We start from the raw sequence: 22,684 nt of genomic DNA on the forward strand, positions 1-22,684 counted from the left end.
GATATTTGGTGTGTATTTTGTTTTTCATCCACTTACAGTTTAGGCTATTTAATAGTTTATTTCAAAATATATTTTGATGTATTTTTGCACATCCCTGACAACAGCTCGAGCAGCCAGGCAGCTACAGTGTTACACTCTGGGACATCTTTAAAATCATGCCACCCAGAGTGTAGCACTGTGCCTGGCTGGTGGTCCTAGCTTTTGGCTGCAGCAGCTCAAGCTTGGTAGCACAGATTGTTTTGGGTTTTTTTTCTCTCGCACCGATAGTACTCCTTCGAGAAACAGAGATCAATGTGAAAAATGGCCAGAGTTTGCCTTTAAGGCTTCAGGAGGGGATTTACCTGACACACACTAGGCTCAGCTATGTGCCTAGTTACCATTACACTCAACATCAGCTCATCTACAGTACATCCAAGTTGGGTTTGAGGCTGCACACTGCGCAGATGCACAACTGAGGAAAAAAAAATGCTTGATGGTTTAGGTGGGCAAGACATAATGCTTGGCCCTGCCTAGAGTCGGCCCTGATGAGCAGAAAAGATATGTCCATAGATACAACTGTAGGTTACTGTTTGTCTTTAACCATCTAGGTTCCACAGCCATCTCGTCATCAAGTCAGCACTAATGTCAAAAGATAGTCTACATAATATTCTCTTCCCCTTGACTGTAGAAGGCCTACACACATTTACTCGCTGACACAAATGACTGTAACTGTTCTAATTCATCCCTTTAATGAGATTCTCAGATTGGAGGTCAACATGTTTTCAGGTGAATGTGTTTTTTTTAAGTAGGTTTATGAATTCATTTACCATTAGAAAAATAGTTGTCCTTCCAAAATAGCATCAACATGGATGTTGGTCATATCACATTGCTGAAGCTTAAATGTGTTGTGCACACATTTCATAGAGATGTTCGGAGAAGCCTTGAGATAACTATTCAGTATAATGGTTTCTCTCGCTGGCTCTATTGACCACTAGAGCCCAGTGAGGGGGGTAGATCTATACAGTGTGGGTTCATCCCTATCACAAAACCTCTTCCTTCAGGAGGTGTGCCACTGCCTCTTCAGTTAACCAGGTGTATCGCTAACACACACTTGTAATACTCCCGTGTGTAGTTTCTCTGGAAACACTGAAGGGAGGTGTGAGCTACCACTCCGGTATATTTAATTTGGTCCTTGATTAAAGTGTAATGTACATTGTTTTAGACAAAAGCGTCTGCTAATGAATTTAAATATGTAGCACGTAAACTAACGTGACTTCCAGCGCAATTGCTGACTGCACCTTTAATGTTGGTCAAAGAGGTTCTCAGCAGCTTCATTAGACTATGCCACCTGCTGGTCACTGGCTTTGTATTTTCTCCTTGTTAAAAACACTGGCTGTACATTTGTATACCACTCACAAACAGAGATGTCACACAAGGGATAAGAAATTTTAACATAAACTTTATTTGGACAACACAGAGAAACACATAATTGCGCTGGGTTGCAAACTCCTCTGATTTGCTTTCGATTTTTAACATGATATGATAGAGAGATGATGACATCTGACAGAACGAGCATCAAGCTATGGCCCTGGACTTGGTGCTGGAGAGCATTGACTTCAATTTCAGTGAAACTAGTCAAGTGGCAAATGATTCTCCCTGCTGACTATTGAGCTTATGATTGAATTTGACCTACAGATTTCACTTTGGTTATGTGAGGAAAGCTATGGCAGTTTCCTGACAAGGCAAGCCAGTCAAACCATGTTTGCACAAGAACGAAATTTCTCGCTATGGAGATAGGATAAGACCACACCAACACAACCAGACAAATGGTGACGGTTTTAAATATTAAAATATGGACTCCGCTAATGATCAACAGCATCAGCATAAAATGTCCAGTAATATTTCATCATGAATAATTACAAAAGACAGAACGATTATGGATGAGGGGGAAAACCCCTTTGTCAAAACCTCCTTGGCTAGCCGAAGCCAATTGTCAAAATACACACTGTCTAAAAAGCACAGGGTGGTTACATATCAATTGTATTAAACGGAATCATAATTGTGACATGTACATGGAAACCCACAGCTGTGCTTAGTCCAATACATACAAAACCATGGTTCATAGAGAGAGAGAGAGGGGCAAAATAACATAGTCATCATTACTCAGAAAGTTAAATAAAGACCACAAAAATACAAATCTAGACTTTATTAAGTTACATGTTGCTTTTATAGTGTTTCTCTTAAATTTTCTTTTTTTTCTAAAAAGCGACTCTTGAGTTTATCTCCATAAAGGTTTGCTGGGCTTGTCGGTGTGAGAGTCTCTAGAATAGGCTGATTTGTCAGAGAAACTGCCGCTGTTCTTCCGCTCGTGGCCTCTGAGGGGCAGCAGAGGTTCAGCGGAGGGTTTTTTGGCAGGCACGCGGATACTGGCGACCCTCCTGATGGAGCTCTGGAGATGGGCCTCGGGAGCCACGCGGTTGGTGGGGGGGTGCCTGAGGGAAGCCGTGCGGGCCAGGGGGGACTTGGTGGGGGTCGCGCCCCCGGCGCTGGCAGAAGGGGAGTTGGCACCGCTGGACACCAGGTCCCGTCTGGCCACGCGGGTCGTGGAGGCCACGGTGTTGCGGGCGAAGCTGGGCAGCTTGGCGATGGAAGCCGGGCTGCGGACGGGGGTCTGGGGGGCGCTCGCCGACCTCTCGCTAAGCGCGGCTCCCTGCCCGGCAGCGGCCTGGGCAGCCTGCAGCGCCCGCAGGGTGGAGCGGCACATCTTCTCCTCCGGCGGGGGTTTGGGCACCACCGGGCGCACGGGCTTCGGGGTCGTCTTCCGCACGGACGGCTTCCGGACGACAGAGGCCTGACTGTGCTCCCTCACTCGGGGAGACTTGGCGTCCTCGTTGGCGAGGCCGGACCGGTGGGTGGACGCGCGGTGGCTGCTCGCCTCCGCGCCGCTTTTGTCCGGCTTCCTGCTGGCGGAGCTCCCGGATCGGGTCAGTCGGGTGATGGGCACCACCCTCCGCATGTTCTGGTTCTCGGAGGTGGTGAGCGTTCTGACGGGCGTGCGAGCCGCGGGCTGTTTCGAGGCCGGCGCCGTTTTCGAGGCGGGTTTGGAGGACTTGGAGGCGGTCTGAGCTTTGACGTCCACCTTCTCGCCGCTGGCCTTCTTGCCGCCCGGGGCCGGGGACGCCGGGCCGGTGGAGCGCGAGCTGGAGTTCCGCGACGTCAGGCCGGTGGAGCGCGAGCCTGACGAGTCGGCCGACCTGGACACGGACACCGGACTTTCGCACGGCGACGCTAAGGACTCCAAGGCCGACTCCGACTCGGCTTTATCGCTGCTAGAGGTAGGCACGGACACCTCGTCCACGGAGGTCGACTCGGACACGGGTTGACTGGCGGGCGTCGACTTGGACGAGATGGAATCAGTGACGTCACCAAGGCCCTCGTGCTCTTTCTCTGATTTGCTGCTGGAATCTTCCGTTTGCGCGGATAACCTGCTTTCCCCAGACACCTGAATCACTGGCATATTGGGTAGCGTTTGCGGATTGAGTTCTGTCTCTGTGTCTCGGTCAACTTCCTTGTTGGCTGTTTGTGGAGCGGACACGCCAGGCTCACCAACCTTTTCCGGTGCTTTCCGCGACGGAGGGGTGCTCAGGGTTAGTGGTTCAGGGGTTTCACTCTCCTCCTCCAGATCCGTGACTATGAGGTCAGTCTGATTTACCGCAGATCCATCATCGCCCTGGGCGACGACCCCGTCGGGGGCAGACACGAGGTCAAACGCCCGGAGGCCGTGCACGAGGGTGTGTCTCTCCACGTTCACGTTCAAGAGCGTGTTGGGGTTGTGCGCCGTCGTCTCCTGGTCCACGATGACATTTTTGTTGTCGTCTGTGCGCGTTGAGGACTTTAAGGGTGAGGGTGAGCGGTTGTTGTTGACACTCGGGTTTGAGGTATCCGTGTTAAGGTTTGCTCTGGGAGTCGTGTGCGATGGGGACTGGGTGAGGGGCGAGGTGAAGTGCTTCGGCGTGTGCGAGGGGGTGCTCGCCACGTGGGACGGAGAGAAGGCCGGCGAGCTTTGACCCGTCCAGCCGGGGCTGAGGGGCTTGGACGACGACGAGCCGTACTTGGCCGGTTCGGCGGTCATCTCGAGGAAGGTGTGCAGCTCGCGGTCGGCGGTGGCCACGGGGCTCTGGCGGGAGCGGCGGAGGCTTCCGGAACGGCCCAGCGGGCTCAGCGGGCTCAGGGGACTGCGCGGCCGCGGCCTGAGCAGGTCCAGGAGCCCCTCGCGGGTCAGCGCCGCCTCCACGTCCGTCTCGCTGCTGCAGCGCAGGCCGAACACGCCGCCCACCTCCTCGCCGCCGGCCCACGAGTGCCGCTTCTCCTCCAGCTCCTTCAGCCGCCGCTGCCGCGCCGACTCCTTCAGCTCACGCTCCGAGTTATCCTACAGGAACACAGGCACGGAGAGAGAGAGAGAGAGAGAGAGAGAGAGAGAGGTAAAGAAATTGTTTATAAAATGTTTTTTTGTCTTTGTGATTCCAAAGACACAGAAAAAAACAGGAAAGTCAAGAATAAAGAAGAAAATAATAAAGAGAATGTAGTGGTGTGTGTGTCCAGAGAAGACAATAGTAGGAGATGGCAGGAACACTTAACGTATATAATACTATGTAGCCACCACAAGGGGGCACACTAGTTTAAAAAACAATAGAACTGATTTATTTGTCAAGACACCCAAACAATATAATCCACAAAGCATTGCACTAGACAAAGACGCTCGGGTGTTGCCTACCTTCACTGCCTTTTTAAATTTAAGGCAGAAGTCTTGAAATATGCGGAAGCACTCGTCCAGTTTGAAAGTGTCTTTGTCTTCACAGAAGAAATCGATTAGCGTGCTCCCCTCCTTCCTGAACTCCAGGCGCCGCCGCGTCAGGTCCAGTAGAGCCTGAGCAGCCGTCTGTCCAGAGAGAGAGTCAATATCAACACACAGCACAACAGCATCACAACTCACTCATCCACACACACACACACACACACACACACACACACACACACACACACACACATACAGACACACACAGAAACACGTGCACTATAGTACCCATACCAGATACTAGTACAATTTCGGACATAACAGTACCATACCATACACATTGAAAGCATCTATCTGTGTGTGTGTGTGTGTGTGTGTGTGTGTGTGTGTGTGTGTGTGTGTGTGTGTGTGTCTGAGAGGTCAGAGGGCGGTACCTTTAAGAAAAGGTCAAGCTGCTGCAGTAGCTCAGCGTCTGTGTGGATCTTCTCCTCCATCGAGCGTGTCCTCGACTGGAGAGACTCTAACTCCAGCTCTATGTTCTCCACTGAGATCCTGGACAAACGGTAAGCACACAGACACACACACACACACACACACACACACACACACACACACATACACACAGACACACGCACACAGAGGGTGAGACATAAATAAACCAGTATAAATAATGCTGAGAAAGAGAAGAATGTTCTAGAAGCAATCACAGGTCAGACGGTGAGGTGCTCTTACCTGGCGGCACTCTGCACGTGCTTCAGCTTCTCAGGGAACATCAGTAACTGCTCATCCTTCTTCTGGGCTTCCTGCAGTGCAGCAGAGGGCAGAGCGCAGGTTAGTGCACGCACACACACACACACACATGCACACACACACACACACAGATACAGAGTTGCAAAGACACACAATGACACACGTTATGTACTCAAAGAGGTACAAGACATGTAAGTGCACGCTCTCACACACGCACACACACACACACACAAAATGCAGAGACGCGAAGACACACACTGACACACAGCCATACAAAGAGGCACAAGACAGATTAGTGCGCATACATACACACACCCACACACAATATATACAGACACAAAGACACATTATTGCCACACAGAGTGGCATAATACAACCATTAAGCACACACACACACACACACACACACACACACACACACAGAGAGAAACAAAGAGAGAAGGAGAGAGTGACCCATTTAAACATATATACTCACAAGAGCCACAAAGTGCAGCAGGTTCATGCCTGGCTTGTTGGCTTTGGTGTCGGCCAGTGAGAGCAGCGAGGAGAGTTTGAAGCCCACAGCATTTCCTGCATAGCCACCCTGTGGAGACGACAGGACAGAAGGGATGAGAGACTCAAACCTCATAGCATGGGGTAGAGTGTGTGTGTGTGTGTGTGTGTGTGTGTGTGTGTGTGTGTGTGTGTGTGTGTGTGTGTGTGTGTGTGTGTGTGTGTGTGTGTGTGTGTGTGTGTGTGTGTGTGTGTGTGTGTGTGTGTGTGTGTGTGTGTGTGTGTGTGTGTGTGGGTGTGTTTCAGTGTGAGTACAATGACATCCCCCCAAACACACACACACACATCAAATACACTGGAAAGAGAGTGAATGAAACTGAGTGGGAGGATTGATATCTAAAGTCAGGATGGAGGACAGCTAGATAGACAAACACCACAATGATACTCACAGCGTTCATTAAGTTGCCAGCTTGAAGAACCAAGTGTAGGATGTTATGAAGCTCTCCACAAGTCATGAGCTCTATGACACAGACATAGTATCATATGTAAAACATACATCTAACATTCAAAATACATTCATGCGTATCAAAAGTGCCAGCACACTCTGTCCCTTTTACAAAGAAATTTGGACGCACTGTACGGCAGAGTTCATTCCGTTCTATATCTAAATAACAGACAGAATAAAAAGGGCCGGGGGTGTATTATTAGGATGACTAGAGTTGCCTGAGTAATTCTTAAGAGAATGCACAGCACCCCAACGCCAGTCAGCCAAGGCTAAATTTAGTGCCATGGTGCCTGAGTCTGACACAGAAAGTGAGAGTGGAGGAGAGAAATGAGGGTGAGAGATTATGGAAAAAGTGTGAATCAGCAGGACGAGACTTTGCTTCTCAGACACACACACACACACGCACACACTACAGACCCAGACACATGCACTAACACACACACACACAGAGGCCGACAGACACAGACACACTCGCTCACAAGACTGATGAAACTATGTACATGCCACTTTGGTGTGCGATATTAAAGCTTTTTCAGAGTTTTCCAGATGTAGCTGTAAGACCAAAACTGCCAGAGCAGCAAAGGAAATGAAAACACACTTCAGCCCCTTCGTACACCGTCTCCAGCTCCTGGTGTCCTCTTTGTGGGGAGTTGAAGTGAGAGAACATACTGTATTCGTATACGTGGCACAAATACCCTCTAGATGAGACAGAGAGGCGGCTCGCAAGTTGTCGGTTGCTCACCTTTTGTTGCAGCGCGGATGACATCGATGTCATGGTTCATTGCTGCACACGACGGAGTGAACTCCTCCTTTAGCACCATCGCTTCAATGCGCACCTCAAAACTGAACACACACACACACACACACACACACACACACACACATACAAGCAAATGTAGACACGTAAACAAATGGGCAACTTCACTTCTAGTCTGATGGCAGACACATTTTCACAGGAATACTGTAGGAGTGTCAGACAGAGGTCACTCACTTGGGCACTTGAGTGAGAAGGTACATGAAGGAATCCACCAGGGCCAGCTTATTGGGTTCTCCTTTGAAGGCCTGCAGCTTTTTCACCTGAGGCAAAGAGAGCCAATGAACATTCACCTTCTGCACCAGGGCATGGATCTATTCATTGAACTATCTTTTGGCTCATTCATCTATCAAAATAATAATCCATTCATCCATCATAATACCTATCCATCTGTTCTTTCTTTCATACATGTTCTTTCATACATATGCAACCATTCTCTACCTCATTCATCAACTCATTCATCCATCAATTCATCCATTCATCCATCCATTATTTTGCATGTTTCCTAATGGTCCCTGTAATCCCGACCTCACCTCCTCTGACTCTGGGATGAGTTTGAGAAGCTCTCGAAGCGGCTCAGCCCCGTACGCCTCACTGTTGCCATAGCGAATGTCTTCAATAATGGAGATGTTTGACCTGGAAAAGAAAACGAGCGTCAGATCAACAGAACATCATCACCAGACAAGAGTACTTGATCTTATTCTCAGTTATTTCCTTCAGCCTGACAATGAATTGGGAAAATACACCAAATGGGTTAAGAAGATGGTAATCATCTGCATAATGACCTTGTGATCAGTAATCAGTCATCAGTATCAGTAATCAATGAATGCTTAGCAATCAATTAGCACTCAAAACATCGGTCACTGTAAGCATGACTCTGTAACAAAGCAAACCTAATGCTGGTGTGCCCCTCCATGTTGGTGGTACTGGTACAAGGCCATGTTTTTAATAAACACCACAGACGAGCTCGCCGCTATGGACCGAGAGCAGGGTCTAGCAGGAGTCAAGACAACAGCATGAGGTCATCTGAGCTAGGCGGAGTTGTTTACAGCGGAGGCCAAGATCAATCGCCCCCTCTCTGGGCATCGCCTCCACCTTGACCCCGAACATGAACTCAACAACAAACGAGTCTATCGTCATCAACACCAACTGACACGATCTCCGCTCTACAATATAATCTAAAAAACATGGGTTCATTATACCAAGGCCAAAACAGAGGTGGGTGTGTTCGCCGTCGCTGTAGCAAATCCTCCAGTCTCATGCCACAGTTCATCAAGATCAGCCCTCTACCCCCTTGACAAACACACACACACACGCAGAATTCTCTTGCATAACGCACACCCCGTTTCATAATCACCACCACTCAAAAAACTTTGATTCCACCGGCCCCTGCAATCTCCGTCGGGCTTCACGGGGCAATTAAAAACAATCTGAACATCAAGCGGAAGCCCACCAGTAGATAATCCATTTTACAGCAACAAAGGAGACGGGAGAGGGGGAGATTGGGTAAGACTTGGGCCCTTTTCTCAGGGATTAAAAAACGTAGAGAGGGCGTGTAGTGAAAACCCCAGCTTAGGCCTCCCTCGCACAAAGGAAACCCTTATATTATTCTAACTGGGTTTCCATCATATTGACAACCTTTGATACTTGAGCGGCTCAATTTTTTTTTTATCAAAACAGCATATATCCAACTGATGTGAGTGTATGTGTGTGTGAGTGTATAGGTTTCTATACCTGTTAATGTGTATGTGAACATGTGAGAAACTGGTGATAAAGTGATTTCAACTAAATCACAAGATAACTGTTACTGCTATTACATCACAGCTAATAATCATGTTAACTACTTTTCACGATTGAATTCACAGTTAAGTAACCCCAGTACTGGAGAGCTAGTCAGGCCAACTATTTACAGAGCAACGTCACCAGCATTGCTAACAAACCCATGATTTGTGTTTTACATACACACGTCTTGTGACAAAACAATACATCCAAACTGGCCTAAATGAGGAATGCTGACAGCAAATGTCAACCAGGCCAGCACAAGAGCACTACACAAAACAGAATAACAAAAAAAACTGTCTGAGTAGGAGCGCTTCACGCTGGGAATCAGGACAGACACTGCAGTCTCCAGTCTCCTGCCCTACATGCCTGCCAGCCCAGGGAGAGCATCTAGCTGAAGGCAAAAACCTGTGGTAAATACGCAGTTTGTTTTCTGAAAAGAAGGCCGCCATTTTGATGCGGAGACAGTTGTGGTTGCTTTTAGCTCATATTTGTCAAGGGACATGACCAAGACAGGGAAATCTGTCATGAGAAGGCACTGACCGAAAGAATTCCTACTGCCAGCACAACATGTTAATTGGAAGAGTCATGAAAAAATACCACTTGTCATACAGCATGATTCTCACAGAAAATGACAACCAGAGACAACCAGAGCACTGCTTTAGATTATGAGTAAAAAATGATCACGAAAAAGAGATAGAGGACATGTCACCCACATCAGTCTCGTACAAATAGGCATAGTGTTGTTTTGACAGCAGAAAACTCAATTTGCGATGTGATAACATCCACACGTTGATATACACCACACTAGACATAAACAGGCAAGATGCAGACATTCCATAACATCACTATTCTTATTGGTGCAATTCACATCACATTTACAGTACAGTAACAATAACCTTAAACCGATTCGTGAAAGAGAAATGTTTGTCACTGTTGCCTTACAGGGCTAAACGAAATGAATGTTCCACCTCACTGAGCTTTACTGAGAGGGAACGCTGCATTACTCTATGGCTTAAAGTGTTTCTCCAAGTCAATGCAAATTGATTTTTGTCCTCGAGGATCACCCATACAGTTTGACTGGGCTTCTGCCCTGGCTTCCGCGAGGAGAGCTACAGCAAGTAGAGTACCGTCGTCTGATCGATACTGAATTAACTGGTGTGAGTTCACACTAATCTGCAGCGAATTTTAAAGATTTATTTTACAAGGTTGAGGAATGTGTGCCTTGGGATAATACCATTTTGACCATTAGTGAATTTTTGTCGCATCATCTTGGGGAAAAAAAACAACATCGACTTGAGAATCATTATCAGCCCGACTGCAAAGACCAGACAGCTTCTTTTTCAGGGTCCTATTCTCCTGTTGGGGCTGGACTCACTATACACTCAAAAACTTGGCTAAAAGAGTGGGCGCACTGGACACAAAACACCAACGCACACCAATGTGAATGCAGACCTTGGCCTCAGGAAACAACGCACGCATGCAGGATCAGTCTCTCAACACCGGGGCGTGGGTACAGACTGGATTAGCCTTGTACAGACCACTTGGACGAGGACAAGCACGTTGCCGCATGGGTGAAACCCTAATCGGTTTCACAGCGGAGAACAATCTGTCTAGTGTTTCTGGTGCGCGCAAGCCGGCACGGGAGATTGAGCGTGAGTTTCCTCCTTTTCAGCTAGGTGGTTGGCAGCGGAGTGGGCTCGTGGCTGGTGTAACGGCTCGACAGAAGAAGGGAGAGAGGAAGAAAGGAGAAGACTCCAGAGAGAGGAGATGAGAGGAGAGCAGAGGGGGAGAATAGATGAGAAGAGAGGAGAGGAGAAGAGAGGAGAGAGTGAAGAGAGGAAAGGGGAAGAGAGGAGGGAGTGAAAAGAGAAGAGGAGAAGAGAGGAGAGGAGAGAGTGAGGAGAAGAGAGGAGAGAGTGAAGAGAGGAAAGGGGAAGAGAGGAGGGAGTGAAGAGAGGAGAGGAGAAGAAAGGAGTGAGGAGAGGAGACAGAGAAGAGAGGAGAAGAAAGGAGAGAGTGAAGAGAGGAAAGGAGAAGAGAGGGAAGAGAGGAGAGGAGACAGAGAGACTCAAGGGAACAACAGCCCTCCCCTCTCAGGTGTGTCGTGTCACTCTGGATGTGTTCCATGTGTCTCTGCAGAACATCTTGATTAACTCGGTCTGCAGGAGCTGATTGAGCTGTTCATTAAAATCCATGAGAAAATCGAGACATTCCACAGAGGTCACACAACACACAACCAACACCAAATCTACATCTCAGCCTCAGGTCCCACAGAAAGATAAGACCTTCGAACCACAAGTCTGTCACCACAAGCCACAACTACTGTATTATGGTAGTCTCTCACAGTAACTGCCTTCATTCATACCACAGATGACAAATCCAAGTCTTTCAAAAACGGAGGACATTCCACATATCTCAGGGTAGCAACAGTTACCTTGGCACCCAAAAAAGTACAAAATGGAGCAAAACATTTGCTTCTAACTCTAGCACTTCTCCCTTCAAAAACAAGCATCTCACACCGACTGGAACTTCAACAGTACACCTGTGAACTTTATTCCACTTCTTCTGCCTGACCCTGATCTAAACCTCTCCAGACAACTCTCTACCCTTCATCCCTCCTCTACCCCTCCCCCTCCCCCCTCAGACCACCACCACCCTCAGACTGCTCTACAGTGATGGCCACACAGGTGACATCTCTCGCATTCCACGGCCCACGCCACCAGCCCAGGTGTGTTTACCCCCAACACCTGCCATGACGGTGCAGAACACGGCGCATCACGCACATGTCAGCACTGGACTGGAACAGCAAGCGTGCCTGGTGGTGGGCCTCGGGACGAGCCTGGAGCCTTTCTGACCGACCGCTCGAGCACGCTGGACTTCTGTTGATTTTAGTGAACATCTCGAGCCTCGCCTGTGACACGTGTGTCACGCGGCCAGTGTGAATACTTTAACCTGTAAGCGAGGGTGCCATAATGAACATCTAGGTGTTTCGCAGCCACCACACACACTCACACACACACACACACACACACACACACACACACACACACACATACACACACTCTCTCTCTCTCACACACACACACACATACACAGATTACACACACACTCTCTCTCTCTCTCTCTCTCTCTCTCTCACACACACACATACACACACAGACCCAGTCTGACCACGCGGTTATGCAATGGCAGCAGATTTTCCCTCTCTCTCTCTCTTATATTGTAGAGATAGTCATGAACTCCTCTTTCCTTTGAGCTGGAGATTATTTTGCCTCATTAAGGTAAGTCACTTCAGGCAACTGACAGAGTGGGAGAGGTTTTCCTCATCACATGGATGGACTTAGGGGAGAGATGCATCAAGCTTTTGCTAGGATGGTAGGCAATCAGGAGATCCAAACGCCTTGGGAAATCTGACCGGTGCTTCTTCAGGCTTACATTACTTGCCTGCAGAAGCGTTTTACTGTTAGTCAGCATACTGTATACTGGCTTCTCAGCAGCAGGGCAGGGTAACACTGACATATCACTGAGAGATCACAGGATGGACTTGGACTTACTTTTTGAACTGCTTGAGGAAAATGCCCACGTTCATGCTCCTTTTGGAATCCAGGATATTGATCTACAACAAGGACACAAGGACAGAAGGGTGAGCCCTTCACCTCATTTGAAACAAAACACCCTGATAGGAAGACACAGACGTTGTTATTATTGTCCCAAATACTAACAAATATATATGTTTTATCATTAAGAGTGCATTTGAGACAGGGGCGCTGTGGCACATCAGGCTACAGTGCTCGTGCCACGTACGGGTCCGAATGCCCACGGGGACCCAGGTTCGAATCCAGCCTGCGGTCATGTCCTGATCCCACCCCATCTCTCTCTCCCACACACTTCCTGTGTCTCTCTACTTTCCTATATGAATAAAGGCAAAAAAGCCCCCCCCAAAAAAAAATATATAAAAAAGAGTGCATTTGAGTTTGGGAAGGTCCAACCCAAGAGTCTGCACACTTAATTCTTTCCTCTCTTTTGTGTTATGTTGTCATGTTTGGATTAGAATCAAGAAGTGTGCAGACTCTTTTTTAAAGAATATTCCCCTCATGAGTTTTACCACAGTACCCAGTACCCGGGTGCTCACCTCCTCTTTGGTCTCTTTGAAGGAGGTGCCCCTGCCCCTTAGGGTGCCCCCGGCCTTGGCACGTGCGGCGGCCAGCGACTGCGCCTCCTCCTGCTGGCCGAAGAGCTCCTCGATGGTGCGCACGTCGATGCGGTACTCCTGGTCGCCGCCGCGGCCGATGGTCCACAGGTTGGGCTTGCCGCGCTCGTGCACCCTCTCCTCGGGGATGGGCTTCCAGAAGAAGCTCCGCACCCTCCGCTTCTTCCTCTGGTGCTGCTGCCCGAGCGCGGGGTGCCCCGGCGGGGGCGGAGGTGGAGGCGGAGGAGGCGGAGGAGGGGGTCCGGCGGGCGGTGGGGGCGGCGGGGGCGCCAGGACGGGCGGAGGAGGGGGAGAAGGAGAGGCGGTCGGAGAGAGCGCCGCCGCCCCCTCCGCGAAAGTCTCCCTCTCATTGGCTGGGGAGATGGCACTCATCACAAGCATCACAAAGGCTGGTCGGCGGGGCGGACAGACGGGCGGTGGGACGGAAGAGTCACAGAGCCGTGACGGTGTGGGTCTCGGCGGTCAGGAGCGGTCATAACGGAGTGTCGCGCCTCATGCTACGTCCAGGGTCACGTCTTTGCACAGGCATGCAGCGTCAGAGTTCCAGTACAGGCGTTAGAGGGGATCCGCAAAGATTCTTCTGCAACAACACAAATAAACACCATTTATCAATGTTCCCTTCAACGTTCTGCATCTAATGTCACAATATCCAGAGAGTGGAAAACAGTGGATTTAGATTCAAATCTGTAGCCCAGCTTGAATGCAGGTTTAAGCCTGCTTGCTTGTGACTATACTCACTATGTGTGTTTTCCACAACCTTTGTCTGGCTTATAGCAGCTAAATGGAAATACACCGCCATGTAAGCATTCTGTAAGAAGATTGGATTTGGGGTTTCATTAGGGCAAAACCAGACTTCAAAACCAGATCTACCTCTTTTGAAGTTGTTGTATTCACGGCAAACTGAAATGAAAAGGATATATGATTAAGCTGCATTTGTGGGTGTTTTTTTTCTTTCTCAAGCTCCCTTTCATGTTGTGTTTGTGTTCTATAATTAACTGAATCCTAAGAGAGGGCGAACACACACGCACACCCAGACACCTATAGAGGCCTCACACCAGGTCATGTGATTCATCCGCTTATTCAAACAAAAGCGTTGCATATCTGACTAATGCCAGGGCCACACCTTGGAGAGGGAAACAGGGACAAGGAGAGAGAGGGAGACAAGAGAGGAGAGGAGAGGAGAGAGAGACGAGAAAAGAGGAGAGGAGGAGAGAGGAGACAAGAGAGGAGAGGAGAGGAGAGGGAGACGAGAAAAGAGGAGAGGAGAAGAGAGGAGAGGAGAGAGGAGACAAGAGAGGGGAGAGAGGGATACAAACTGTTATTCAGCCATCCTAACTGCATTTCAATTTATTTATGAGCTGCATCGTCCTCAACACAATCCGTGAGTGAGCATGCTCGATACCATGCATGTTCATGCAAGTGCGCACACACACACACACACACACACACACACACACACGCATGCATATCTCATCTTTTATTTAAATCCAGGATGGGGGCGATGATTATTTCTACCACGTAAGCACAGCTTTCAAGGGATGGGGAGTGGTTGTCGTTACGTATGTATGTATGTGTGTGTGTGTGCGTTTGTGTGTGTGCGTTTGTGAGTTTCAGAAGACTGTAAACAACAGACAAACATACTGGTGTAGCATGTGACCTCCAGTCTGTGAAGGCGTGAGTATATTAAGGCAGGAACAGCTTATGAGACAAACATCTCCCATTTTCGAAACCTGATAGCTGATACTGTATATTGGTCTTTCATTTGGACTTCTCAATGACTTCAGAATCTTACATAACCTCCAAGATGATGTGTCAGACTCAGAAGATATGGATAAATACACTCATGCACACACACACACACACACACGCACCCACGCCATAGAGTTTTGTGTAACCAGGCTAATGGCTGGCTTGAGCTCCTCCTCTTGGATAAACTGTACAGAGAACCCATCAAATAGCTCCAGACCATTGCCAAAAAATCTACATAGGGAAAAACTGTTTGTGTATTCAAGTGTGACTGTGTACGTGTGTGAGAGAGAGCGTGTGGTGTTTGGGATTAAGGGGTGCCACTTAGAGTTACGAGTTGTTTCAAGACGGAAGAAATTGAAGAAAGAAAAAAAAAGTGATTTCCCTCTCTCTCTCTCTCTCTGCCGTGTTCTCCCTTGTTCTCTCCACAGACGGTGAAAACAGGGCAAATCCTCTTACTGGTGTGGCAGGCCGTGCGGTGCCTGGAGAGCGACTTGCGCAAGAGCTGCGCAGAGACCCTCATGCAGTATTCACCAGCACACACCAGCCACCGGCGGAGACGCTCTTCAAACGGAACACACAAGCGCTACGCAGGGGGCCCCCCACACAAACAAGAGTTCCGCCCCCCCCCCAAACCCCGCGCAATCACCCCCTTAAACACTCTCTTCACTTCCTGTGTCAAAGGTCGGCCCGAGCCAAGGGAAGCACAGCTGGGAAGCCATTATGACAGCAATCGAGCCCACGGGCATCTTTGTTCTGGGGAAATGGGTCTCTTGTACTCTCAATTACACTCAGAAAGACAACTCCGCTCAAGCAATTTGAGCAAAAGTTAGCGTGCTACACTACTAGCTGGAGGAACATAAACATATTCTGGGCATTCTGGGCTTCCATCCAACTTTTTCACATAATTCTAAAACCTTCATGAAAATTCAGCTAAAGAAAATTCAAGCTTGTGTGCGTTTCCATCCACTGTTTTATGCTAATCAGTAATGGGCTCTCTCATAATCGAGGGATGAGCTGTGAATTGCTTTGGGATCAAAATAAGGTTATCAGGGCAAATTTAAAGGAAACATCAAATAAAGTTGACACAAATGTGAATTCATCAACCTTAGTTGCATTACAGCCTATATGTGAATCAGGAGTTAATTGGATGGAAACCCAACTATATTCTAAAACATTTCACTTCAAGATGGATTTGATCAGATGATTACATTTTAGTGTAGGGCCTCTAATTCATAATGGGGGGGGGGGACCTATATTTATCTGCATACCATGTCTTTATTATGAAAAAACAGGGTTTATGTGAGGCTTTTATATGCGTCATCACACCAATTATCACTTTTATATTAAAAGGTGTGAAAGCTAGTGAGAACGTGACAAGGAGAAGGCTTCCATTGCCACTGACACTCCACAGAGATATTTCAGGAAGCTGCTGCATTTCATCATCTGTTTTCCACAGCCACTGGCATGGTGGGAGTACTCCTGACGGGGGGGAGGAAGCTGGCTGCTGTGTGCCACCTTGGCAACAGCCAGGGCGTCAGCGGTCACTATGGAGATCACCGTGGCGCCAGCAACAAAGGGCACTTGTTTGAAAGGCCAGTGGTGAGGGGTGGTCCACACAACTAGAGCAGACTACATTTTGAAGAGAGGCTGCTATGCCCCCTATCCCACCCCCCCACCCCTCTCAGTCCCACCCCTGCCCAGCCCATCTGCAAACTTGTGGCCCCAGCGCTAACCCCTCTCTTTCACTCTCTATTTCCAGCCCTCTCGTTCTCTTTCTCGCCGTCTTTGAAAGGGGAGCCTCGATAAACAAAAGTGCTCTAAATGAAAAGCCCAGGGGATGACATCATCGTATCACATACAAAAAAAAAAAAAAAGCTAATTATGACCTCACAATGGGCTAAACAAACAAGGCGATTGGCTAATCGACCATAGCTCTTCACCAATAAGCATCAAGCAGGTAGTGCGCTGGTTATGGGCGGGTGGGTATGACTGGGGCCAGCCAGAAGCATGTCTGTTGTGTGGCCCGGGGCCTTCTGGTGCATGACAGCATCATTATGGTCATGTCTGCCCGCTCACTCAGCTGACCCAATTAAGCAGAACTCCACTGGACAGCACTGTGGGAGCTGACCTATATTCTGCCCCCACTTGTGGGAGTTTCTCTCTGGGTGTTTCAGTGTGAGAGAGTGGCATAGAGAGATACAGAGAGGGATGAAGGGTGGGAGAGAGAGGCAGATGACGGGATAGAAAAAGGCCATGAGCAAACAATGAAAGTAAGAGGAAAAGTGAAAACATCTAAGAGTGGGGTTTTCATTTCATCCCTTCAAAGCACAGCGTATATTTGACGCACGTATCACTTTGTCTAGTAAAAACAGAACATCTCCTATTGTCCACACACACACACACACACACACACACACACACACACACACACACACACACCACAGAGAATTTGAGGACCCACTCACCATGATACTGACACATGAGCCCCCGTTTACAGAAGCAACAAACAGCTCTTCCTTCAACATTAGCTGTGACTGAACCCAAAACCCATTCTTAGGTTCCCCTTCAGGCTGAAATTTTTGTAATACATTGGTAAAGTATTCTCTAGTTTGTTTGAGCTGTTACATGTGAAAATGTACATAGTGCATGTGTGTGTGCAAAGATACCAATTACTCCACTGAGAAAGATCCAGGTCTTCAAAATAAAAGATATGAAGCATATTTTCAAGTGTACTCTGGACAATAATGTCTTTAAAATGTACAGTATACTGTTTCGTATAGACACTGTCTCACACACCATCTCTATCAAATTCATGCACTGTATAAGAATCTATAAATCTAGACAGATAACACAGAAATCTGTACAATAGACATCAACAAAACATACATAATGTATGGACACTAAACTGGACACCTGACACGCCTTCAGTAAATAGATATTTATATTTCCTTTAAGACGTGATTACACTATGTCTACTAAAGTCACAGTGAAATGAAAGTTAATGGCTGGGAGATGATGAGGGACCAATGGGGAGAGTGAAGTCTAAATGGAGAAGTACTGAGCCGGCCTTAAGCCACGGCTGTGGACACTAGCAAATATTTACCCTGTAAACACAAGCTGACCTCTCCTATGGGAGAGACAATGGCATAGGAACACAAGCCCACAGAGCCAGAGTGCACGTTGAACTCGACCGCACTCAAACGCATCGCGTGTACACACACACACACACACACACACATACACACACACACACACACACACACACACACACACCAAATACATGCAACCAATAACATTTAAACATAATGCATACCATGGCATTCATGGGTGGTGAGGTCATGTTGAATTATTGAGATCACATTGCAGGTCATGTGATGTAGATAGGAAGCATGATTCAAAATTTCACATGCAAAAATAACTTGACTCAAAACGGTCCCAGTCAGTAAAAAAAAAAAAAACAGTTAAAATCAGTAGTTGGGACACAAATATAAATGCCTTCGTCACAACTATGCTGTGGCATATGTACGGTGCATAAAAACTATTCCGTGGAAATTAAGATCTCTTTTATTTTCTTAGTCTCCACTGGGCTCAGACCAGACCATTATGATATTTCATGAAGCTGTGTGATGTTCAGTGGCAAGGCTACAACAGAGCCCTCAAGTATATAATTATCACTCCCGGATAAATACATCTCTTGCCAAAATGAGGGGCCTTGAAGGATAAGCCATTTGGATAATCCTGAAACCATGAAGACTTATAATTTTCTACGATTCACATAGAGGGATGTGACCATTAAAAAGGAATCTACCAATCCTTCTATAGCATTTAACAAGCAAATAGTTGGGGCCAGGAGGGACAAGGGATTTGTCAGCACATATTCAAGTAAATATATACTCCAGCAAAACAGATATTTAAGTGATCGTGTCACTGGAATACTTTTCAAACAGCCCTCTGTGGTGGGTACACTTGGCCCATGGGTGTAATGATATTTTCAAATGGCCTTTCGGAGCTGCAGTGCCAACTGTAGCCACTGGCTACGGCCTTCTTGTGATTCCTTTCTCAGCATGTGCGCTCTTGGCATTCTGATTGGTCCTCATTATTCAAGATCAAGTCTGATCAGACATCTCTTTCTCCGTCCACATGAATGGGAGAAGTTTGAAAGTGTTAAAGATGACCATTTTAGGCAATGAGTGATAATATTAGATTGAAGAAGAAGAAGAAGAAGAAGAAGAAGGACAGTCTGGTTCTTTGGTAGAGGGCTGTGAAGACCATGGTGGGGAGAATAAAGACACAACTGACCACCACTTGCAAAATGGCATTCGGAGAAGCTGTCTGTGTATCTATAAATGCCATATATGATGCCATATAAATAGAATGGAATGAATGAATGTGTCAACGAAAAACACACAGTCATATTCTGTGGCCAGTGTTTGGTGTCACAGGAAAGGTGCACAACACCTGTGTACACACATCAGCACAAAATCCTCTCAATCTAGAGCTCTCTAGACAAATTAGAACTGCCCTCAATCCTGCATGTCTTCACAATGGTTTCTTTCAGGAGCCCAGACTACGGCTCATAAACTTCAGTAAATCCTCTAGCCTGTTCTCTGTCACTTAAAACCCTTATGAAACAGCATGTCTGGTGATTTATATGTGTAATAACATATTTTGCTGATTTCCCCAATACTGGCGTGACTGAGTGGAACCAAAGCAGCTTTGACTACTGCCCTGCCTGCCAGTTTGCCACATATTCACTGACACCAACAAACACACAAACAAACAACCACACACACACACACACACACACACAAAGCAACGAAACACACTCCCATCTTTGCGCCGCAGTTCATCTCCCTTGAAAAACAAACTTTAGGATCCTAGACCTGGCCAAAAGCCCTGCTGCGACACAAACCAAAAGCTCACCGACTGGTTGTCATGGAAATGTGAAGTCCTGTTTGGGTGGGGAGGTGGAGAGGTGTGTGTGTGTGTGTGTGTGTGTGTGTGTGTGTGTGTGTGTGTGTGTGGTGGGTTGCATGGAGGTCTTTCTTATTTGAATAAGATAAACAGCCATAAAAACATTCAATGGCTGTTTTTTTTAGAACAGCCAGAATCTCTTTGAGGAGTCCCTCACAAACCCTCCTCAACTAACGCACATTCATACACCAAGTAGGCCTAACTGGCTCAATTTATTTAGATTAGCCTTCCAACTGTCTTAATTTCAGAATAATATTTTTTGGAGAAACATTGAAAAGAGAATCTTTAGGTAGGCTGTCTTCGTTTTTAACAAAATGTAGATATCTAAACCTTTTGTTTGTTTTAGGGCGAGACCTTTCCTGTGGAGAAAAGGTTGTGCTTAAGACGTCAGTGGTGACAGTAACTCTACTCCTTTCTTCTGTTCCATGTGGGTCCCACACAAATCAATCAAGTTCTTATAGAACCTTTACAGCTTCACATGGCGTCGGGCATTTTTACGGTTCGCTTCGGTTTCCATGGCTATGACGAGGGCCAATTGTATCCCTTTTGACCCAACTTGGGTACTTCTCATTGGGCCTGAAGCCTTGAGGCACTTGAATGCATGGCTGAGGTAGCCTATTCATAGTGAGATGAGAAACGACATGAAAAGGCCAAAGGCGCTGCATCTAGGCAGTGAAACAATCCGGTTCATTCGGGCTCAGTTGTCGTACGCTCTCGCAGGTCAGAGGCCACAGGATGACAAGAAGCCTCAGCACAGCCAAACTAAGAGCATGCAGTGCGCTCATGTGCATGCGAAACGTAAATAAACGGGCTGGTAAGATTGATAAATAAAGTGTGATTGAACTTGTGCATTGTTGGTTCTGGTTCCATGTGTTGCGCTTGAATGATCAATTTGCAAACTACTGTCAATTTGCATATGCTACTACTGACAATTCTCCAGAAAAATAAATGCTGACATGAATGTTGTCAGTCTGCAAAACCAACAGCATCACTGCCCCGTAACATTGCTCGAAAAGTTGCCTTGTGTAGCATCATAGAAAGCCTATAACCAACGTGTGTCTTTGGGGCTGTTACATTGCAAACAGAAACAAAAATAAGTGAGCAGTGTTGTCCTGTTCTCATTTTAAATATTTTGCTTTCCTGATCAAGTTACGTGCACAGTCGTTTCATAATCTGAGATCAAGAGTGTTTGCCTAATGAAGTAATTCTATCTGTCCAAAAGTTTTTTTAATCACCAAGAGCTGAAGAGACGCCAAGCGCTGACGCATTTCAATATCGTTTCCATGCCACTGCACGCGCGGTTTATCGGCGAGGTTGATACCTCTGCAGCACAGCTGTGTTGTGTGGTTTACCACCCTTGGTAAACACACCACAGCCTCTCAACGAAGACGATAGGACCGAATTTCTTCTGACAGTTTCTCCACACATCCTATTTCGAATATCTACAGTTTCTTCAGAAAACACTGCCTTCTTCTTCTGCCAACATCTAAAAAATACTCCCGTGGCATCAGAGGAAAGCACTCGTAGGCTACAAGAACAGACTGATGCTGTTACTTAACAACCTAGCCATGGGCTATAACAGGTGCCAGTTTCTCCTTACGTTACATTCGGGACTTGTTTGAAGCAGAAGGGTATTATTATGTGTCAAAATCACTAAAATTGTCCCAAGGCAGTTGTGCAATTTAACCGCGTTTTCTTATCTCAAGTGCCTACACAAATGTTAATGTGAAAAATCATCGTTGAAATGAGATCTACTCACCATGAGTACAATTCAGCCAAGCAAATAGAATTCCGTATGCCTCCTCTAGTGTAGGCTATCAGATTGCAGCGATTTCTTTGCGTTTTGGTAAATGGACAGATCTGTATCCACGGTCTATAACAGGAGGATTCTCCACTCATTCACTCATCCACTCACTCTCACACGCATACCATGTACGAACTACTCCTACGGTCTCAGGGATCACCACAGAACCAACCTCAGAGTAGCGCGGGCGGGCGGGGCGTCAGCGCGTGCGCACAGCATCGACGAAGGGTTCAGGTGTTGGCGCCTCCACCCCACTCACGCGCTGAGCGGACTCTGCGAGCACCTGCCATTCTCTACCGCCTGAATAATAAAATGTCTGGAGGGTTTCGGTTTGTTATTTACTAATCCTAAGCCCCAGATGAGGTGCCAGGAGCCCGCTGCTTATTGGTAAACCCAGATAAGCAAGTTCAAGACACACAACTCTGCCCGTGTGTGCGCGCCAGATAACAGGACCTGTAACTCCCCAACTGGCAAGTGGCAACAGTGCCAATCCCCTAAGGGTGCCCCACCAAACATCGATCTCTGGGGCCATTATGGCGCGCTACAGGTCAGAGGAAGAATACTTCAGAGGGTCAAAGCCGGTGCTGTAGCCTATTAGACGACACTAGAAAGGTTTCATGCTTTTATTCTGGAGCATTTTAGGACAATCAACATTGTTGTCTGTAAAAGTGAAATAGCTAAATAACTTCACTTCAGTGCAATAATTCAAATTCACCCTGATTGTTGGGGGCACTTTCAGGCCAAGAGCACTTTGCTCAAATTGGCCAACAAATAAGTAGGCTACCTAGACTTTAAATTGTCGTTGCTCCAATACCTTATGCAGGAGGTGA

General features: G+C 47.3%; 1 protein-coding gene across 6 annotated transcripts; it reads right to left on the reverse strand.

Annotated features, from left to right (window-relative positions):
* Window positions 1-1,418: 1,418 nt before the first annotated feature.
* LOC134059386 (FH2 domain-containing protein 1-like) lies at window positions 1,419-22,194 on the reverse strand. 6 transcript variants are annotated; one of them, XM_062515744.1, is made up of 13 exons: window positions 22,027-22,194; window positions 14,198-14,227; window positions 13,250-13,907; window positions 12,672-12,733; window positions 7,869-7,971; window positions 7,513-7,598; window positions 7,264-7,364; window positions 6,466-6,536; window positions 6,000-6,107; window positions 5,507-5,577; window positions 5,209-5,326; window positions 4,754-4,918; window positions 1,419-4,408 (listed from the first exon to the last, which is right to left on the reverse strand). In XM_062515744.1, the coding sequence occupies exons 3-13, from the start codon at window positions 13,706-13,708 to the stop codon at window positions 2,258-2,260; spliced, it is 3,495 nt and encodes a 1,164-aa protein (XP_062371728.1). In that variant the 5' UTR covers window positions 13,709-13,907; window positions 14,198-14,227; window positions 22,027-22,194; the 3' UTR covers window positions 1,419-2,257. The 6 variants fall into 6 exon arrangements, with proteins under 6 accessions (XP_062371728.1, XP_062371726.1, XP_062371725.1 ...); XM_062515742.1 differs by having other exon boundaries at window positions 21,810-22,194; XM_062515741.1 differs by lacking the exon at window positions 14,198-14,227.
* Window positions 22,195-22,684: the final 490 nt, after the last annotated feature.

Source organism: Sardina pilchardus, chromosome 16 (assembly GCF_963854185.1).
Source record: "Sardina pilchardus chromosome 16, fSarPil1.1, whole genome shotgun sequence".
Classification (NCBI taxonomy): domain Eukaryota; kingdom Metazoa; phylum Chordata; class Actinopteri; order Clupeiformes; family Clupeidae; genus Sardina; species Sardina pilchardus.

Excerpts from the sequence above, each read along its gene's own strand:
- LOC134059386 (XM_062515741.1), bottom strand. The coding sequence starts at position 13,708 with ATGCTTGTGATGAGTGCCATCTCCCCAGCCAATGAGAGGGAGACTTTC. Across the intron at positions 7,599-7,868 it reads TCATCCCAGAGTCAGAGGAG|GTGAAAAAGCTGCAGGCCTT; the intron begins GTGAGGTCGGGA and ends TCTTTGCCTCAG. Across the intron at positions 5,578-5,999 it reads TGCTGCACTTTGTGGCTCTT|GAAGCCCAGAAGAAGGATGA; the intron begins GTGAGTATATAT and ends GCTGCACTGCAG.